Genomic DNA, 20,043 nt, shown 5'->3' on the forward strand with positions numbered 1-20,043 from the left:
ACACAATGATCGTTTTATTACGATTATCTTGTTTTCATGATCGAGGGAAGCCAAAATCGTAATCGAAATTGAAAGTCAATTAATCGCCAAGCCCTACAATGTGTCTATAAAAACAGAAAATAAAAAATGCTTATCAACTTCTGTGTTGTTCTACTACAGTCCAACAGCCAAACAACATGACTTCATGATAAAAAAAATAGAGAAAATGTTAAGGAAATTCCAAATGCTTGAATCATCACTTTTGGCATTTCTTGTTTGAAATTTTGAGCAACATTATTTGTTTGGCATATTAATTTAATCAAGAACATTTTAATTTATCTTTTTTTTTTACAAATTGTATAGCAACACCTTTGCTTTATTTACTGTTTAGTGGCAATATTTGATCTAGTTGAAGAAAAAAAATCAAAGCCATTGATAAATGTGATATTGGTATTTTTTTGGATTTATCTAACGCATTTGATAACATTGATTTTGACATACTGCTGAATACATTACTAGAAATACTAGTCGTCTGTTTGGTCAACTTGTTCTACTTAAGCTCACTGAGTATAACATTTATCATAATTAAAGAAAAAACTGCTGTTAACATATGATGAATGATTGTTCATAACATAATATACTTATGGGATTGTCCTTATAAGTGGTATTTTCCTGCATTGTGTATATTTGTTTGTATCTGTGTCTATTTGTACAGTATAGTGTGTATTGTGAACCGTCTTACTGTCTTGTTTATTCTACCATACGTTCAACATTATTGGGCCCCCTCCGAAAAGTTGTTAGTTGCTTATTTGGGGTTCCCTATTTAATGCGTCCTTTATTGCCATTAAGTGAACCATGAAACTATTTATTTTTGATAGGATGATGACATGTGAATAAATTAAACTTAAAGCCATTACGAGTAACATGGCACGTTGGCGGCCCCTTTGGACAAAAGCGGTAATATTTTTACGACGCCAGCTGTCGTGAAGCTGTTTTCTAGCTTGTGCCGGGCGTGCGAGATTCAAATGATCCGGAAGCAATATAGTGCATGTCCGTGTGTTGAAAGTGTGAGGGCACCAGACTCTTTTCGGCTCCGTGAGAGTGGTTAGTGACACAGCATCAACTAATGCCAGTCAGTGCTACACACACCTGATTGCAATGAGTTGATGCAGTGTCACCTCTCACGGAGCTGAAAGATTACGTGTCCTCACAGAAAGCGAATGAACGAGAGACGGCAGTTAGTATGGATCACGATGAGGTAATGTGTTTATGTTGTTGTAAATAATGACTATTTCAGATGAATAATGGACATCTGATGATGCTGGTGAGGCAAAGTAAACTTGTTTTAGTAGGCTACCGCTCATTCATTTAGGAGTAAACACTGCAGTCTAGATCGCTCCCGTGAAATTGTGTATACGTTGCTTGGCAACACCCTCTCGCCCGCCTATCTCTCCATTTTAGCTTTTCTTCATTGCATTTTCTTTTTTTTCTTTGATGGTTCAGCCCCGTTATCAGTCATTATGACGACAAACAACTGTCTCAAACAAGGCTCACGCTCCCCTTCCCTCACCTGGAGGGATAGGCTTCTCAAATCGTGTTGCTGCGCCACACTGAAACCTGCGAACCAATATGGATATGTGACCATAGAGCAGGGGTGGCCAACCCGCGGCTCGCGAGCCGCATGCGGCTCTTTGCCCAGCTTCGTGCGGCTCTTCAGTTCATATCAAATTATGTGATTATAATTTATTTATTTTTTTTTTATACTTTTTTTTTTGTGTGGGCCTATGTGTGTGCATGTTCGCAAACGTTTCATGCGGCTCTTACGTTCGTTTTACATGTTGTCTATTATTTAATTTTTTATTTTATTAATGTGTAGGCCCTATGTGTATGCCTGTTCGCAAATGTTTAATTGAGGACGCAACATAACGTTCGCAAACGTTTGGTGCGGACGCAACATAAAACTGCCCGCTCAGCTTGGAGGGAGGTTTTCCGTGAGTAAACTATTTGTGTCAAGTTCGCTCCGAAACAGAGTGGGAGAGTTCATATTTTTTGTTGAACGTTATGCCAAGCCATTCTGCCTCATATGCCAGGTGTCATTTGCGCATTTCAAGGCTTCAAATCTGCAGCGCCACTTCAGCTCTCTCCATGCTAAAAGTAAGTCCCACAAAGCAACATGCATAGTAAGAGAAAAATGCTATTTTAAATTGTTATATTTTTGTTTGTGGACTTGGTTGAACTGAGAGTTTGTGTGTGAGGCAGTGCACACAATGTTCATTGTTGAAAATGACTGCCCTGTCGTCTTTAGTCCAGTCCTGTCATTATCACAGGGGCGGCCTTAACAATCTGGGGGCCCGTTGCAAGTCCTAGTGTGGGGCCCCCTGTTTTTTTTTTTTTTTTTTTTTTTAATAAATAATGCTTGTGCATGCATGTGGAAGCTCCCCGCGAAAATAAAAACGCCCCCCCCCCCCTGAAATCTTACTGGCCACCCCAGTCCCCCCCCCCCCCCCCCCCAGTTCAAATGTTATTTTTTATTTTCATTTTATTTTTTTAATTACATTTTTTTCCTGATATGTATCCTAGTTCAGAGATGATATGTATTTTTTGTCTTTCTTAACTTTTTTTGATAGGTAGTTGCCAAGTTGATCACACAAACACTCCAATCCACTGATATGAGATCAGTTTGCAATTTTCAATTACTAAATTAATGGTAGGACTGTGGCCACTAGAACTGGTCTCTGGTCAGCAAAGGTCTTGAAAACAGCATAAGTGTGCTTGTGACATGCGTGCCACCCATGCATGTGTATGGGCACGTGTCCCAGCAGATTTTTGAAATCTGAATAAAAAAATTAAAGTTTGTAGTTAGCGAGTGTAACATGTTCTTAGCAAGGGCAGACTTTCATAAATAAAGGTTTATTTTTTTAGCAAGATATTTGGTCAAAAGCTAGTGGTCATCCGTCCCTCTGTCCAGTTGTTAGGCATCTGGCTGATAGCAAGTTATGTTGTCTTGCTAATTTTACTATTCATCTGAGTTGAAATAAATATTGACTTTTTCCTTTATTATCTTCGCGAGAATGCACCAGAATGCTTAGATTACATGTTAAAAACACAAAAAAATCTTCTGGGGGGGGATTTTCCAGGGGTTTCAGGGGTTCCAGACCCCCCTTCAGGGGTTTAGTTTTCTGACAAACATTACAATGGATACTAACATGATTTGGGCATTTGGGATTATAAATCATCTTTGAATTGGTTGTACAGCATATCACATGCTATTCATTCAGGGGTGCGATGGCCACCCCACTCTAACTCAAAATTTCCTGGAATCGCCACTGTGTGTACCCGTGTGTACGATGTGGCTCTTTGCAGTAACACAGTAAAAAATGTGGCTCTTTGTCTCTGACTGGTTGGCCACCCCTGCCATAGAGCATGCACGCGTGAACCGAAAATCGGACTGGGTGTGCGACCAGACCAAATTCAGTAATAAAAACTATATAAAAACGTCTTTCTTTGCACTGATGGTCTCGTTTGCTGTTAAAGGTAATTTATGATTATGAGAGGAAACATGAGGCTGTTTAAAAGATATTAAAATGTTACTCGGAGCTGCTTTAACAAAACTAAACTGGTGTTCAGGAACTAATTAAATAATAATGTTGTGAGAAGGACAGAATTGTGATCAAGCAAATTCCTTATTTTACTCACACTGCAAACTTTTAAGTGGCTTCTGTTGATTCTGTTGAGTCCATTTGGACAAACGTGGAAGTCTTTATCAGACAAACTTTTCACATTGTTTATTTGTGCGTATTTGTGAGCTGCATCCATGGTTTGGCACAGTTGTTGGCCAGGGTGATGCAGTTGTGATGGGTTTGATCTCAGACCTGGTTGAATAGGGGAAATAAAATAACAGGAGGAAATCTAGGTGCGATAGATGCCATGAAGCCAAATGTGATCAAGCGCTGCGCAGCTGAAGTTTTGCACGACGAGCAATGTGTGCAGTGTGAATGCACCTTAATTAACAATAAAATCACTGGTATTATGTTTCAATAGAAACTCCCCTCTCCTTTTGTATCCACTTTTTGTGAATCTAACGCTAAACAGATATAAAAAAACACAGGAGCCAGTTCTGACAGCGTATATTGGGTAAGGTGAGAACCTTTAACTAAAAGTCAGAGTGGTCGTTTAAAAGCAAGACGATGCACTTTCTAAAGTTTCCAGTGAAACCCTAGCTTCCCCTCAAGAATTCACAGTATCTTGAGATGACTGACAACTTGAGATTACTGAGTGAAACAGAGTGAAGTGAGGCTGACTCGAGGGAAAGGGGTTCTTGCTCAAGTCTGTGTGGATCAAGGATCACGATGATAGAAGAGAGAAATCTCTCTCCACACCAGTAAAGGTCAGAACATTCACTGGACACTGCATTTTGTTCAGTTTCTTTCTCTCTCGTGAACTTTGCTTCAACACTTTTTTTTCTTTTTTTCTATGAACAGAGCAGTCCTTACTGGAAGGCCAAAGGCAGAGAAAGGTCAGAGAATGAGGAGAACATAACTGTAAGGGCTAGTAAATATAGTCAGCCTGGAGCTTGGTGTGCAATTTGAAATCCATGTTGGCATTCATTTTCTTCTCTTTGTATTGAGTTCCTATTTTAGGTCTTATTTTGTCATTGGTATGTGCTTGTCTTAATATTGTTATGTTGAATAATTGTGTAAAATAAACTTTACAAAAGAATAAAATGCACATTTAGACTACTAGAATAGCATGTTCAAATTATAAAATATGTTGCTCATGATTTAAACACCTTGTTGAAATATATGATTGTTAAATACAAAAAATCTGAGAATCAAGTCTAAAGGAATAGGGAGTGTGGTGTGGTGTGTGAGAGAGTACACAGCGGTGGTGTAACATGTTGTTTGCAGTGTAAATGAACACAAAACAGTAGCAAAAATAGCATCCCAGACAGTGTGAATAGCAAAATCAACAAAATTGCAACATTAACACAGTTTTCTCATAGAAATAGGAACACATTTGAACACATGTCATTCATATAACTGTAGCCCTTTAAAAATTCTGAATGCCAAACAATGGGAATGTCAGCAGAGGGGTGATGAGAAACTCTGCACATTCAACACTTCACTTTGAAGTGTTTAGTGAATGGAAGTGTGGACACATATTTTGTAACATCGACCAGCAAACACATTTTCAGTGGAATCAGCATTATTCTCTTTTTTTCCTTTTTCTTTTTGTTTCAACCCAAGCAGAATGGATAGCAGAAAAGTGTTACCTTCAGCCCCTGGGGTCAGGTCGTCAGGGACAAAGGTGGTCAGAAGGTGAAGGTCCAGGACGTGAGCCACAGGACAGGACAAGGGGTGGGACACACATTGGTGGACGTCACGAAAAAACACAAAGACATGGCGGCAAGGAGAGGGAAGAGGAGCACAGAAAAAAAATTAAAAAATGAAATATGGAGATTGGGAAAGGGAAGGAAGAAGAGGGCAGGAATAGGGGGAAGGATGTTGCAAAGGGTTCAAATGACAAGGGGAGATTTTGGGAAGAAATGGTGTAGGGACATGGCACCAAGAGAAGGTAAAAAGCAGAGGAGGAAATTGTGAGGGAAAGTGGCAGTTTTGAGGGGGGGTTGGGTTGGCGGGTGTGCAAAGAGGCTGAGTCAATTCCTCTATTAAAAAAAACCTGAACCAAAATTAAAAAAAGGAATGAACCCATACCTTGGTCGTTTAACGTCAGGTGCGCCAGACCTTGAGAAGGAAAAATACAGAAAAAAAGAACAGAAAGAGGAAGAAAAAGAAGGTCATAAAAGGCAACGGGAAGAAAAAAAGCATTGTCACAACGTTGGACTGCAGTTTGTGACAGACATCCTGGGGCAGAATTGGATGTCAGAGTTCAAATAAAAAGGTAAAAAAAAACGAGAAAGAGAGATAGAGAAAGATAGAGAGAGAAAGAAAGAGCGAGTATAGTAACAGAAAACAAGCAAACACTTCTTGAGTGAGGTGTGTGGGGGGTTTAGAAAAAAAAGCATTTTCATTTGGCGCAACCCCCGAAGGCTATTGCTCTCACAAATGCTTTTTTTTCTTCTGGAGTACTTATGGAACACAGAGAGAACTGTTTGGCAGAAAAGGCTTGAACCCGATAGCTAGCCTACTGTACTCGAATCATCAAAAAATAGAATCTGAGCTCTTGCATGGTCTCACAGAGAGAGAGAGAGTCAGAGAAAAACCTGGAGAAATGTGACAGGATAAAATGTTTTGTCTGGCCCGTAGAAACCCAAAGCCAAAGATTATTCCAACACAGATGGTAAGTACACAGCATCATGACGGCAGCACAAAATACTTATTTCACTTACTGTATGCTTCAGTGCACACAACTTGCCAAATCTGCACAACAATTCATTTAGGGAGACCACAATGAGCTCCTGCCGCTGTAAAGACATTAAGGTAACGTATGAATCAGGCCACAGTACCAAGCAAAACATTCGCAATAGAATGACTGAGGGAAATTCATTTCAAAAAACTTCTTAAGATAACTTTAGATATTCAGTACCTGATATAGTATCGTACCGCTGTCACCAGAAAACTTCAAGATGTTGGCTCAAACGGTAGCCAATCCACTCGCAGCACAATCACCACCAAGGAAATAGCACTCACACTTTCGAAACAAACTGGACTGAAAAATGTCCACCTCTCATACAGTAATTCCTTAATATACACAGTAACTAGAGTAAAAGTAGTAAAATAGAACAACATACCTCATTGTCTCAACTATTGTCTACATTTTCAGAACCTTTGTTATCCCACCAGGGTATAATGTCATTCTTGTTGCATAATATTTATGTTACGTGCAAACTCATGACTAGAAAATGAGAAAATAAAAAATGGATGGTAAACCAGAAGGGTTGAAATGTTTACAACCTCAATAAGGACAGCTTATCGTTTAAAATATTTAGGTTAGCCTCGATACAGCACTGCAGTACAGACATTACTAGGGGGGAGATGCCATAAAAGAGAACAAATAAAAGCAAACTGTCTGTCGAAACATCTTCGCAGGCAGGGGGTCATACACTGTAAACATACACTAGCATTTCTTGTGGAGGTGAACCCTGATTCAGAAAAATAAATAACTACAAAAAATAAAACATGGTCTTAACTATGGCCTGAAGCTAGGTTTACACCCAAATAAACCGAATGACTGAAGCAAATTGGATTTAACCCCAGGCAGCACATAATATCAACAACACTGCCTGTTGGACTAGAAGCCCCAAAAGGTCCAATCTATTCAAGCCAATCTGTCTTTTTCTTGATCAATACCATTCCAAACATAAGACCCTTGGCACAAACACCAATCTAAATAAGCCTTTGGCATCAGGGGAGTGCAATGTTGCTGCCTTGAGTGATGTATTTACATCTGTTTATAGTTTGCATCTGTTCATACATAATTATGTAAATGTATCAACATGTTTAATTGTGATTAATCGCAATTAATCACACATGTGTATATATTCTAAATGTCCCTTGATTTATTTTTGTCACATGTTTTTTCTCATTTTAATTATCTTATCACACACGTTCTCTACACCCTTGTAATTCAGTGTATTTTTTCTAAAATATCATAATTTCCAATTCAGTGCAAATAGCCCACAACGTAGATCCCACTCCCCCCAAGAACAGCATTCACAAACATAATTGGAACTTCCTTTTTTTATTGAAAACCAAACTATAAAATAACATAAACTACATCAAATAAATAAGTGTTAAGGATTAAGGCTAAATTAAACTGGTCAGGCCTACATATTTAGCAAAATAAAGGTCAAAACTTGCGTTTTTGCCAGTTAAATGATTTTAATGTGAAGTTACGCTGTAGGAAATGTTCAGTTTGAATTAACAGTAACACTTCAGCTCCCTTCCATGCACTGCAAATGTACCATGGTCTGTCCATGAACATTTAGACTATGGCCTGGCGAACTGAGGCGCTAGGCGGCTAAGGTTACTTAAACATTCAGTTACTGCCTGCTTCTTCTTGCAGAAAAACAAGAATATAAGATACCATCGGATGTCTTAGGAAAACAAATTAACACACAGCCGCAGCCTAACAGACACGCTGACACGTCTATACCGCCGCCAGTGAGCAGGTAAATCAAAATGCAAAGACAACAGAGGCTCAAATGACTGTTGAATACAAGCTGTTCCTATTTTCCTCTCCCTTAATAACATCTGTGATTCAGGGGCAGGGGAAATGTAAAGGCAAGAGTGTTTTATTTATCTGACTGCAGTCCCTTTCCTGCCAGCCCTTTGCAGGGAGTCCAATCATTCTCACTCTGCCTCCCTCTGTTTTTTGTTCCCTTGCTCATAATCCATTAAGGAGATAAGGCGAAAGGCTCCTTGCAATGAAACAGAATGCTGCTGTCGCTGCATACCAAATCATTCAAATATTCCCCGACATCCAACCCGCTGCCTCCCCCAGCTCAGGCAGGCAAAAGACATGGCACAAATCTATGGCAGAAAAAGGGTGAAAGAGAAAAGTTATGCAAAGAAGACACAGGTTGAAAGAGGTCAAAGGCCATCTTCCCCCAGCCAGTGTTCAACAGAGACGTACAGATTAAAAAAAAATTATGAAAAGAAGAAATCCCTTCCAAGTAGCTATCATAGCTGTATCAGGAAATGAGACAAAATGATACAGTCATATGAAAAAGTTTGGGAACCCCTCTCAGCCGGCATTATAATTGACTCTGCTTTCACAAAAAAAATATAAAAGTGGTATGTCTTTAATTTACCAGGAACAGCTAACTACTGGGATGTTTTCCAAACAAAGATTTTTTGAAAAGCAGTATTTGGTTTTATGAAATAAAATAAAGTGTGAAAAACTGGCTGTGCAAAAATATAGGAACCCTTGTGGTTTTGTTGATTTTAATGCCTGTAACAGCATGTAAAACTGATGACTTTAAACACAAAGTTGGTTGGATTATGTTGTTAAGCCTTGAACCTCATAGAAATGTCTGTTTAATCATGAGAAAATGTATTTTAGGTGCCTAAATGCAAGTTGCACTTCTCTTTGACTCTCTGCTGAAGTGAGACAGAATGGGATCATCAAAACCGCTCCCAAAAGATCTGAAAAACAAAGATTGTTCATTGTCATGGTTTAGGGGAAGGCTACAAGAAGCTTTCCCAAAGGTTTCAATTGTCAATTTCGACTGTAGGGAACGTTGTCAGGAAATGGAAGGACACGGGCATAGTGGCAGTTAAACCCAGGCATGGCAGGTTGTGACAGATTTCACGAGCAACTGGTTTGAATTCTAGAAGCGGAGGCATGACATTAATTACTGATCATACACCCAAATACAATGGATATAAGGAAAATCTCTGTCTATCTTAACTTCAATTCTGCACCAAACTGGAGCACAAATCAAATGAACCACAGTCACAAAGCAGTATCGATTGCCACACATTCTTGGAACATGACAAGATCCTAGCCCAAGCTGTGACTCTGCCCATCCCCTTGACATCCAAGCATGTGTTTACATCCTTAATTCTGTGGTGAGTACAGATGGGAGTGCCTGATGGAACCAGCAGCGACTGGAGAGCGGCTCCGATTGGCTGCTTTGGAATGACTGGCAGATGGGAGAAGCCTCATAATTCTGTCATTAGGAGGAGGAGGGGGGGGGGGGGGTGCTTTGGTCTTATCTGGCCCACTTCCATTCCTCTGCCCCTCTGTCTTTCAACCTTTTCTCTCCACATCTAGCCCTCCATCCGCCTGCTGCAGCGGCCTCCTGCTCTATTCTTCTGCATATGCCACTTTATTTTGCTCTGCTTTCAGGTCTGTAGAACACAAGCAACTATTTTTCGCACACTGATTTCTTGCAAATGACTGTTAGTGGCTATAGTTATTTGTATATCTGTTTATCAATCATATGATTGATACTTGCATTAAGCGATATTAAAAACTTGGAGTCAGTGAATCTTGAGAATGATTGTTGTCGAATCACTTTGTCAAAATCATTGAACATCTCCTCAAGATTCGCTAGCTGCACATACTGTGTGTGCACTGAAAAGAAAACTGTATGAAAACACAGCCAAAGCTCTGTAAACAGGTATGTAAACAAAGGGGGCCCACCGTAGCTAGCAGAATGTCCATTTAAAGAGCATAGGCTGTGTAGTAGCAACATATATGCATTCTCAGATGTGAGGAGATATTTGACAGATGATGTTGACAAAAAGTGTTTTTTGACAACAAGCATTCTCCAAAGTATGAAGACACATTTGTAATTGTTTAAGTAATGTATTTTTGTAAGCATTGGTATATAAAAAAATGCATGTTCTTGAATGCCCTTGTAAGACATTAATCGGTCAACTTCCTAAGCTTATAAAAAGGCTAATCATCCCACACACACACACACACACACACACACACACACACACACACACACACACACACACACACACACACACACACACACACACACACACACACACACACACACACACACACACACACACACACACACACACACACACACACACACACACACACACACTTCAAACAGATGTGCTGTGTCTCAGGAAAGCACCAACAGCACACATTTTTAGAGGTCTGAGAAAATGGGAGTCATCATCATTATCCCTATTCAGCCCTTATGCACTTCTTTTTCTCTCACTTTCCCTATCCCTCGTTCATCAGCTGGACACACGATAGGGGAAGAATGTGTTTGCTTCTCAAGCCCCTGTGGTGCGGGAATGGCATGTTAAATAGCATCCTCCTCCAAGGACTCTCACCAACATATGGACACCACACCTTACGTGCCTCCTGGAAGCATATGCCATACTGACACACAAGCCTCGTCTTTACTCGCTGATCCCAAAATGGTGGTCACACAACAGCGGTTAAAAAAATAATAATTCTGGGGACACTGCCTTTTATGACTTTAGGGGAAGTGACCATTACCAAACGCAGGAACTATTGAAGTGTATAAAAGTCATGAAGTATAAAATAAGAACAATAAATGGTTTTATGTGCATTTTATTGCTTGGGGCAGCCCTCGGCATGCACAATATCCAAAACGTTTGACGTAACAACAAATCACTGGCTTTTACTAGGCTTTGGCACAGATAAAGTTTCACAGCATAATCATCGCTGTACCTCTTCCATTGCCAAAACACATGCAGGCATGCTTCTGAGGGGTTCAGAAACAAACACAGGCAATTTGTGGAAACCAGATTAAAAGTTGTAAAATAAAAGGTTCTGATTGAATGTGAATAATGTTCATCTCAGTAGGCTGATCCATAATGCACGGTGTCCTCACACAGCTTAAGTATTATACACACTATAGCAAAAAAATTTAAGGGCTTTAATAATTCATCGTGAATATCTATTCTATGAAAGAGAGAGATGATGAGGTAGTGGGAGGTAAGGGACTAAGAAAATCTCTACAATCTTGCAGAGAGTTTAAGATTGATGTTAAAGGCTTCCATGATTTTTGGTGCTTTCAATTATTAACACAGAGCTTGCCCCAGTTTCAAAGGGGATAACTATGTTCTATACACTTACATCAAGTAAAATCAAGGGAAATTATTGCTCACAAGGTGCACCACGGCTTGGCAACGTTGTAGAGATCACTGCAGTTGGCTGTGATTAACTAAGGATACAAGCCCTGCATTATTCCTTGTCTAGACAGATGTGTCTGGAACACACAAGGAAGTTGTTGAATTATTGTCAGGTTGCTTTCCCACTACAGAACAACCTGTTCGCAAAACAATTGTTCCACAACAATGACGCCCACTCTGGTCTTGTACAAAAAGTGATCCCCCATAGTAAACAACTGTGTGCTTCTGTTTCTGTTGGCATTAAAACAAATGCAATATGATTTAGTTGGACTTGATGTTTGGCTTTACCCTATGGTTTTGCTGGGTGCATTTTTACTCTCTGTTGCTCACCTCAGCGCTTGGATGCAATGGAAGGTCCCATTCACAATGTACAGCAGCCTATCACGCTCCCAGTTTTTGAGTATATGTGTGAACAGCTCATAACTGTGACAAAACACTGCCTTGCTTGCTTATAAGTAGTAACATCCGTCCACTGGTCTGCTATACATCAAAATGTTTCATGAAAAAGGAAACAATAGCATACATAGAATGCCAAGATGAAGCCTTGCTAATTACCTGTTGTCTGCACTGAACCTTAATCAAATAGCCTAACAAAGACTAGAAAAGCTTTTATTCATTGATCCAACAGGTTAAGCCTTTGTCGGTTCAGACCTGGTTCCTTCTACAATATAAACATCTAAACTGCAATTCACTAAAGTGTCTGTTTTGGACAACTTACTTACAACATGCAGAAAAGCATAGATGTATTTCATTTGTGACTGTTGGCCACAGTATAAGCACAAACACTGTTTTTTCAATTAACAATTACAGAACCGGGGGCGCCTTTAGCTCAGTTGGTAAGGCGTCCCCCTCCCGGGCCGGGTCCAGCAGCAGACCCGGGTTCGATTCCCACCCGCGGTCGTTCTCTGCATGTCATTACCCTCTCTGCCCCATTTCACCTCTGTCTCTCTGCACTATCAATAAAGCATAAAAATGCCAAAAAAATATCTTTAAAAAAAAAAAAAAATTACAGAACCAATTTTCAACCAAACACATTCAAAATGACAGGTGTTTGAGTAATTGTTAGTACAGAGATTTAGGGAGGAATTAGCCTGGAACCGCCCGCCTAATACTTCCGCTCAATTTTAATTTCCCTTCAGTAGTCAGTCTGGGTCCGCGGTATATTCGCAGATTTCTTTCTCCTGTTGATTTTTTTACCTGTCCAATCAGCGAACAGAGGGAGTGGCTGAGAGCAATGACGTGCACCAGTTCCAGTTTGTTTCAGTTGTAGTCAGAAGCCAGCGCATTACATTGGTCACAACCAAACGTTATGCGATTGGATAGCAGATCCAGAGTGGCACTGGGCAGATCCAATAGTTTTAAACTTCAACAGACCCCCGCCTTCAAGTGAGTTTACATTTGTCAATTGAGCGATTCCAGACCTTCTGTACAAATGAAGTGAAGTATGAAGGTCTGGCAGGACCAGGCTAGGGAGGAATAGCACTTCCATCCAATAGTACAACATATCCATGTGGGCTACAGCATGTAGTTCTTTATAGTGCAGTGGTCCATTAAGGCCCAGACACACCGGCCCGATAATCGCCGTCGTAGAGTCTGGAGGGGGCGAGGACACAAATCTGTTTGGTGTGTGCCGTGAAATCGGTCGTCGTAGATGTCGTTGGGCTTCTTTTGAGCCGATTGAATCGGCGGCGGGCAGTCTTTCAGTTGGAGCAATTTGATTTGTGGAGGGCTAGCGAATCAGTGAAGCCCGGAAGTGAGGCGGGTAGCACAAACAGCTAACAACAGTTAGCCATTGTTTTAATGTGTTTGTTTGTTTCGTTCAGCGAGTACTCACATGCATCAACCCTTGTTGACTGCTCGACACCATGCTCGTCACTCTCTGCTAAAAATGGTGCTCTTTATGGTCCATAAATATAAATACATATTTCTATCTATGTTTATGGTCTAGAGAGCCGTCCCATCATTTCCGGCTTCCGTATTTTTTCGGGCCACAATACAGATTAGCGCCGCCTGCTGTTATGGAGACATTACGTCCCGCACAAGCGCAGAGCGTACGGAAAGTCAGCAGTCGGCTTGGTGTGTTCTTTGCACTTTTTTTGGCCGCGACGGGAAGACTGGAGCTGCCTGAATCGGCAAACTCCATTTTCGGGTAGTCGGACTGGTGTGTCCTGGCCTTTAGACATAACAGGATCACTAAACAGCTCCTTTCAGTACATTATGCATTCTATGGAATATGTAGGCGGTGGACAAGCAATCTGTACATTTCCCACAGTATAATAATGAGTACCTGCATTGCTATACAAAACCATATAGGATTGTACGGCATCAATGCACTGAATAAATCATAATTCTAAAAACAACTTTATTTCCTGGTTCAGTGTCTGGTTTGTTCTTGGCAGAATGCCCTACATTTTCAAGGTATCGGAATAAAAAATGTGTTCCTTTTTACAGCAATTCTGAATTCTTATTCTCAATGTGAGTGAGTGTACGCGTGTGTTTGTGTGGGTTAGAGTGCGCTCGTATTTGACTTCCCTGGAAATACCACAGGGAACTGTTGACCCCGGGCGAGGCACTTAAGTTGAGTGAGTGAAGCATTAAATCTTTATGGTCACTTTCCACTTTACAGAGCAGCAACAGCCATCATCTGTCAGGAGCGATGCACTAAGTTGTTTGGAAGCCTGTCAAATGACATGATTTACTATTCAAAGTTACAATCAGACAGAGCCCACACAACATAATCATGATCACATGAGCCAAGGTTTGCACACAGAATATTCAAACCGATGCTGCCATGTCAAATAATCCAGATCATTCGTGTTTGCCTAAATGTTGGCTCCGACTTTGGAGCAATTGCTTTGGTGTTTTAGAATGAATGTAAGCACCATCTTATTGCTGCAAAATGAGATGTATAAAACATGAACATTTCATTTAAATGTGACGTGTTTATTGGCTTAATTACTGTCTACTTTGTACGTGGGGAAATCATAGTTAAATCTTACAAAGGCAAATATTTCATTCGAATATTATGCTCCTCCACATCCCATAATTAATTGCATAACACAGAGTGAATCACTTTGACCCGCATACCATTAAAACGTAAGTAATATGTCATGGGATGTGTCTCAAAAAATAAATCAAGGGCGTCTTGGCGATTGGGTGAGGGGAAGGGATCTGAACAGTTGCCATTCCATCTTAATTAAACCGTTCATGAATAAATTGGACCTCCATATGTCGAGCCGGAGAAATTTTGGATTGATTTCATGTTTTAGCCATTAAAAACAACACACAGAAGGGAAGTTAATGATTTCTTCACTTATGCTCGTTTACACAAGACAGTGTAAAAGGACACTCAGAGACAGACAGTTTTACTAGCTATTGTAAAAAACAAAAACGTGCTGTATTCACTTCAAATAAAGCACTTGACAAACACAGAACGTTGGGATGTATCTGTGATATATTACACAATTTTGCTTCTGTTCTTCTGAATGTAATTCCATTGTTTGTATTTATTTTCCCAGAAACCAAATATTTTGAATTTTCCAGCCTGTCTAAGCCATGGGTTCACCTTGTAGCAACCAATAAATGATATGTCTGACCTCTATTTTGCTTTCGTTTATGAGGTCAAAACGAATCATTACTCCCCCCCGGAGATGTAGTGTCCTCTCTCAGTGTATCCATCTGTCCTTCCTCTCCTGTTCCTAATATTCAGCTGCCAGTGCTGAAGATGCATCCTACAACCATTGCACAGTATATCCGCCCTCTTTCCCCCCCAAAACCAATTCACTGGAATGAATGCCTCTGATTGCCCCTTCTGGACTCCACTCATTAGGGAAGCTGAAAGTGGGGACTGGGCAAGAAAATGCATGCAGACATTTTTTTGTTTTTCTGAAGGCATTGGAAGCTGCGATTGCAAACATCAGATGCGATGGAGAGACCGTAATCATTGATAAAAAAAGAAGGTAGGCAGTCCTCAAGTTGATGATTGGCACACGCAACCAGCCCCCCGTTTGTATTTAAAAAACTGCATAGCCTCCCCCCTAAGCTACCAGCATCCTTTAAAACCTCACTCATCCTTTTGCACTCTTCCTTCTTGAAATATTTCATGTAGGTTCAAAATAAGTTCAATCCTAGTTAAAGGTGGAGTCGGCGATTCGAGAGAATGCTTGTTGTCAAAATATTTTTGACAACAAGCTGTCCATACTGTGTGTGTGCTGAAAAACGTTTGGTTTTAATACACAGCCTAGACTGTAAACGGGCATGCTGTCAGCTACGGTGGACCACTTTGTTTACATGGCCGTTTACATAGCCTAGGCTGTGTATTAAAGGAATACTTCACCCATACGGAACCAGCATCATTATAAATCACTATTATTATAATATAATGAATTAGGTTTTCCTTTCCTCAGACGTTCAGTCTTCCCTTGGCCCAGCTGTCCCGTTATTCCTAACCCTACATTTTTACTAGTGTGATGTCACACTAGTAAAATGTAGGGTGAGACCATAAACCACTCTTTCTGCCTTTTCTCAGGCTAGGATGAACCGATTTCAAAACATGTTTGCACATTTATACTACATAGGATCTCAGAGTTGAATACACCTTCATATTCCCACAGGTGAAGTAGGTCTTTAAATTAACACTGGATTTTTTTTCAGCACAAAATCAGTACAGAAAAGAGGAGATATTCACAGATTTTGACAAAGTGAATTTGACATCAAGCATTCTTAAGAATCACTGACTCCACCTTTGAAATAAAAGCAGTGACATATATCTAGATTGAAAAGAACACATTTTCAGTTAGTAGTGGAGTTTCAAGTATCAAAATCTTGATTACAGGTTCACGAGCAATAAAAACTCCAAGGTTCTGTATATCAAAAGGACTTGCAGAGGCTGCAGATATGTTTTGATATCATTGTCACCAGCTCACTTGCAATAGTAAAGCCTCAGTGAGATACAAGTACAAACAACAACAAAATCCCCTTGCACTCTGAGCCATGGAAGCTCAAGTCAGAGGCAAAGTAATCTACCGGGACATTAGCGCAAAATAGCACCTTGCCTTGAGCGATTGCTGATGTTTAATGTTTCATTTTGACAATTTTCTCCCTTCAGCCGACATTTAGGAGCACACATCCTGTTGCTCTCCACTAACAACAAGGCAATGAACTGTAGTTTCATGTTAGGGGAAAAAAACATCAAAATCATAATGACTTTTTCCTGGAAATGTGGCGTCCCGCGAGGTTTTGACAAGGGGACTTCCTGTCTTGTGTTAGTGGGTGGGTCTCAGCAGGTAACTACACAACAACATCCCATAATGGAAAATTAATGTCCTCCAACTGAGACCACGCGCTCACTTCATTTAGCTCATCGGGCCGGGTAAACACCATTAGACCATGGGAATCTGCAGCACTCCTGGAACTCCAGTCATTTAGAGAGGGAGTTGGATAATGATGGCAAAATTAATGGAAACTGTGTTACAAATGTAATCATAATTCATGAGCCTATTTTCTGGGAACAAACTTGATTCAACCCAAGATTACAAAAGTTCCCAACTAGTGCATCCTCCCTCCTCACAACATCATAATGTTGTGTTCTCTTTGCTGCACAATGGAGAAATACAATACAGTAGTTCTGAAGAAGTTGCTCAAACAGACTTCATCAAATCTAACAATTGAATATCTAACGCATAATATTTATAAAAAGGAGCCTGTGCACTTCAGTTGTTGTCATTAAAATTTTAGTCGGAAGAGATGAGAGATGCAAAATTATTTACATTTTTGTGTGCTCGGTTCATTGGAAATGTCAATTGACAAATATGAAAAAGGCAGACAAATGTGGAGAGAAGTGAGGAGATGTCTTATTAAAAAAAATTTATAGACACTCACTATTTTTTCATAATAACAAACAACGGTGTATTTTGCAATGTTCCTCAGGCATAGCATATCTCAGCCACCCTCCTCTCCTTGACTGTTTTTCACCTGGCTGCATCCAATACACAACACTGTTTGTTTTGAGATGAGTTATGCTAACTTAACAGTATCCACTGCAGGTTCCAATTAGCCCACATATAATTGTATTGTCATCAATGTAAGATGATTTCAATGCATTGTTAATCAACATTCATTTAACTTCAGTAAGGTGACATCAACATTGGTGTGTCCAGCTGTCATCTCCTTGCTTGGAAACAGTGCAGAGTTTGTACTTTTTTTTCCTTCACCATTAGTTAACTGTGAACGTCTTTACCATGCTTTGTGACTGTGACTTTTTTGCTGTGTCATCACAATTCATACCTATACAACCAGGGGCCGTATTCACAAAACATTTTATCTTAGCGCTAAGAGTACTCCTAAGGAGCACTAAAAGTTCTTAGTAAGGAGTAATTTCTTAAAACCTATTCACAAAGCTGATAAGACCAACTTTTACTAAGGAATGGGAGGGACTACTAAACTAAGATAAGGGGGCGGGGTTGACCCTGTTGCTATGGATGACGTCATGTTCATACCTTCTATTCCCACAGTGATTGGCTGAAAGGGAATGAGAGCTAAGAGTGAATTTATGATAGAAACACTGTGGGAGATATCCATATCGTGTCGCTGTATTAAAGTTAAGAGTTTTTAATACAATTAATGACAAGTGACACTGATTTAACATGAAACCAAGATACTGCAGGGTTTCCCACACATTCGTTCACTATTAACCTATAGGCTACAATAGCGCCACATAGGTCTATTCATTTTACATTTTACAATGATTTGAATCGGGACAAATATCCTCATTGAACAGCTGCACGCCATGCACTCTCACTGTATTTCTCTCAACGGCGACTATGCAGCAATAGTCAGACAGCGATAAACCAGGAAATTCACAATTTGGAAACAACAGCCGGCGAAATCGTAAAGTGCATGCGGAAGGAAAAAGTCGAGACGCGCACCTATACAGACAGCGGACCTGTGGAACGGAGGAGATGCTGCGAAGCGCCACATAGGCTATAGGCCTACTCTAGTACGAAATTAAACCCAAACGTGACACCAACAGTAACTTTCAGCGCATCGTAAACCCAAAGCAACTGCAGGAAAAGGAACTTAATAAATATATATATGAATTATATGAATATAATACATATAAATGTGTCTATACTTTCTAAATATAACTTCACTAAGATCATTAAACCCTCACAGTTATTAAAGGTACCTTTTGTTAAGCTCACTATCATTAAATCTCTCCAAAATGCCATCAAATGGTTGTCTGTGAATTACTCTTAGTGACTTAGGAGTCCTCTCGAGGACTCTTAGCTTTTCATAGATTTAGGAGCTAGTTTTAGCGCTAAAATGCTTTGTGAATTAAACTTATCTTAAAAAGTTAGGAGTCCTAAAATTAGGAGTGAAACGCCCCTTATTTTTGAGAGTTACTCCTAAATCAGCACGTTAGGACCTACTCTTAGCCTTAAAATGTTTTGTGAATACGGCCCCAAATGATTAAATTACTAAAGCACAACATTCTTCATAGATCTAATGTCTTCATTTTGCTCTCAAACACCAGATTGATGCATTTAATTTTAAAATATGCTAAATGTTCTTATAGTGGAGCATGCCAAAGGGCCTCCCCTAAAGGAACTGAGTGAGGTCCACCCACCATAGTCTCATGAAATTCTTTGGGGAAAAACTCAACAGCGTCTCTTTTAGTTTCAGCCAAGGAGCAAAAAAGCCCTGCTGCTTGCTTTCATCTCACCAAACTCTAATTAGGCAAACTGAACAAATACAAGTGAGAGAGAGGACCTATGCATATTCAAACAAAACGGCTCCTAAGTTCGAGTGAGCAGGAGGAGCCAGAGAGAGAGAGAGAGAAGAGAGAGAGAGAGAAAACTGATCACAAGAAAATTAAACTGCACTGAACCTTGTAAACAAATATTTCAACAATGTTAAACACAATGTTGAAGACGTCTGGTGCCGCTGTGCTGTGAAATAGCCCGGCTCTGTTTGAAATGGGGTTTCAAGTAAATTGTGCACCGAGAAAAGTGATAGAAAGGAAACAGGCTTAGTGTGTGAGTGTGTGTGTGCGTGCGTGCGTGCGTACGATAGTGAGTGTGTGTGTGTGTGTGGAGGGAGGGGCATAAACAATAAAAGGTTTTTAATACAAAAGATTACACATAAATGGAGCTACTGAAGCAGAACCCATATTTCTGCTCATCGGCCCTACCTGCCTGGAAATTCCTAGAGCCTGTCACTGCCTTCATTACTAATTCTCCCTTTAGCGATGTGGTGTGTTACACCTTGAAGTGTCAGCTATACTTCCCGGAAATTTATGAGCCACTGTGGTCAGTCCAACAATGTTTTTGGGGGGAAAGAGAAAAAGACTGACAGAAATCAATTTAGTTTCCTTTAAAGATCTCCTATTATACTATTTTTCTGGTCTTAATTTCTCATTAATGACTCATATAGAGCAACCTGCCACGAATCACAGCACAAAAAACCA

At 40.1% G+C, this 20,043-nt stretch overlaps 1 protein-coding gene across 1 annotated transcript in view; it reads right to left on the minus strand.

The window, feature by feature from the left end:
* nrxn2b (neurexin 2b) overlaps positions 1-20,043 on the minus strand; it is a 580,176-nt gene that overhangs the window by 476,388 nt on the left and 83,745 nt on the right. Inside the window, exon 2 of the mRNA XM_080051970.1 lies at positions 5,694-5,741. Within this exon, the coding sequence (XP_079908096.1) occupies positions 5,694-5,741 (48 nt within the window). The remainder of the gene's footprint in view (positions 1-5,693; positions 5,742-20,043) is intronic.

This window comes from Ammodytes marinus (genome assembly GCF_949987685.1).
Source record: "Ammodytes marinus genome assembly, chromosome: 23".
NCBI classification, from domain to species: Eukaryota; Metazoa; Chordata; class Actinopteri; order Uranoscopiformes; family Ammodytidae; genus Ammodytes; species Ammodytes marinus.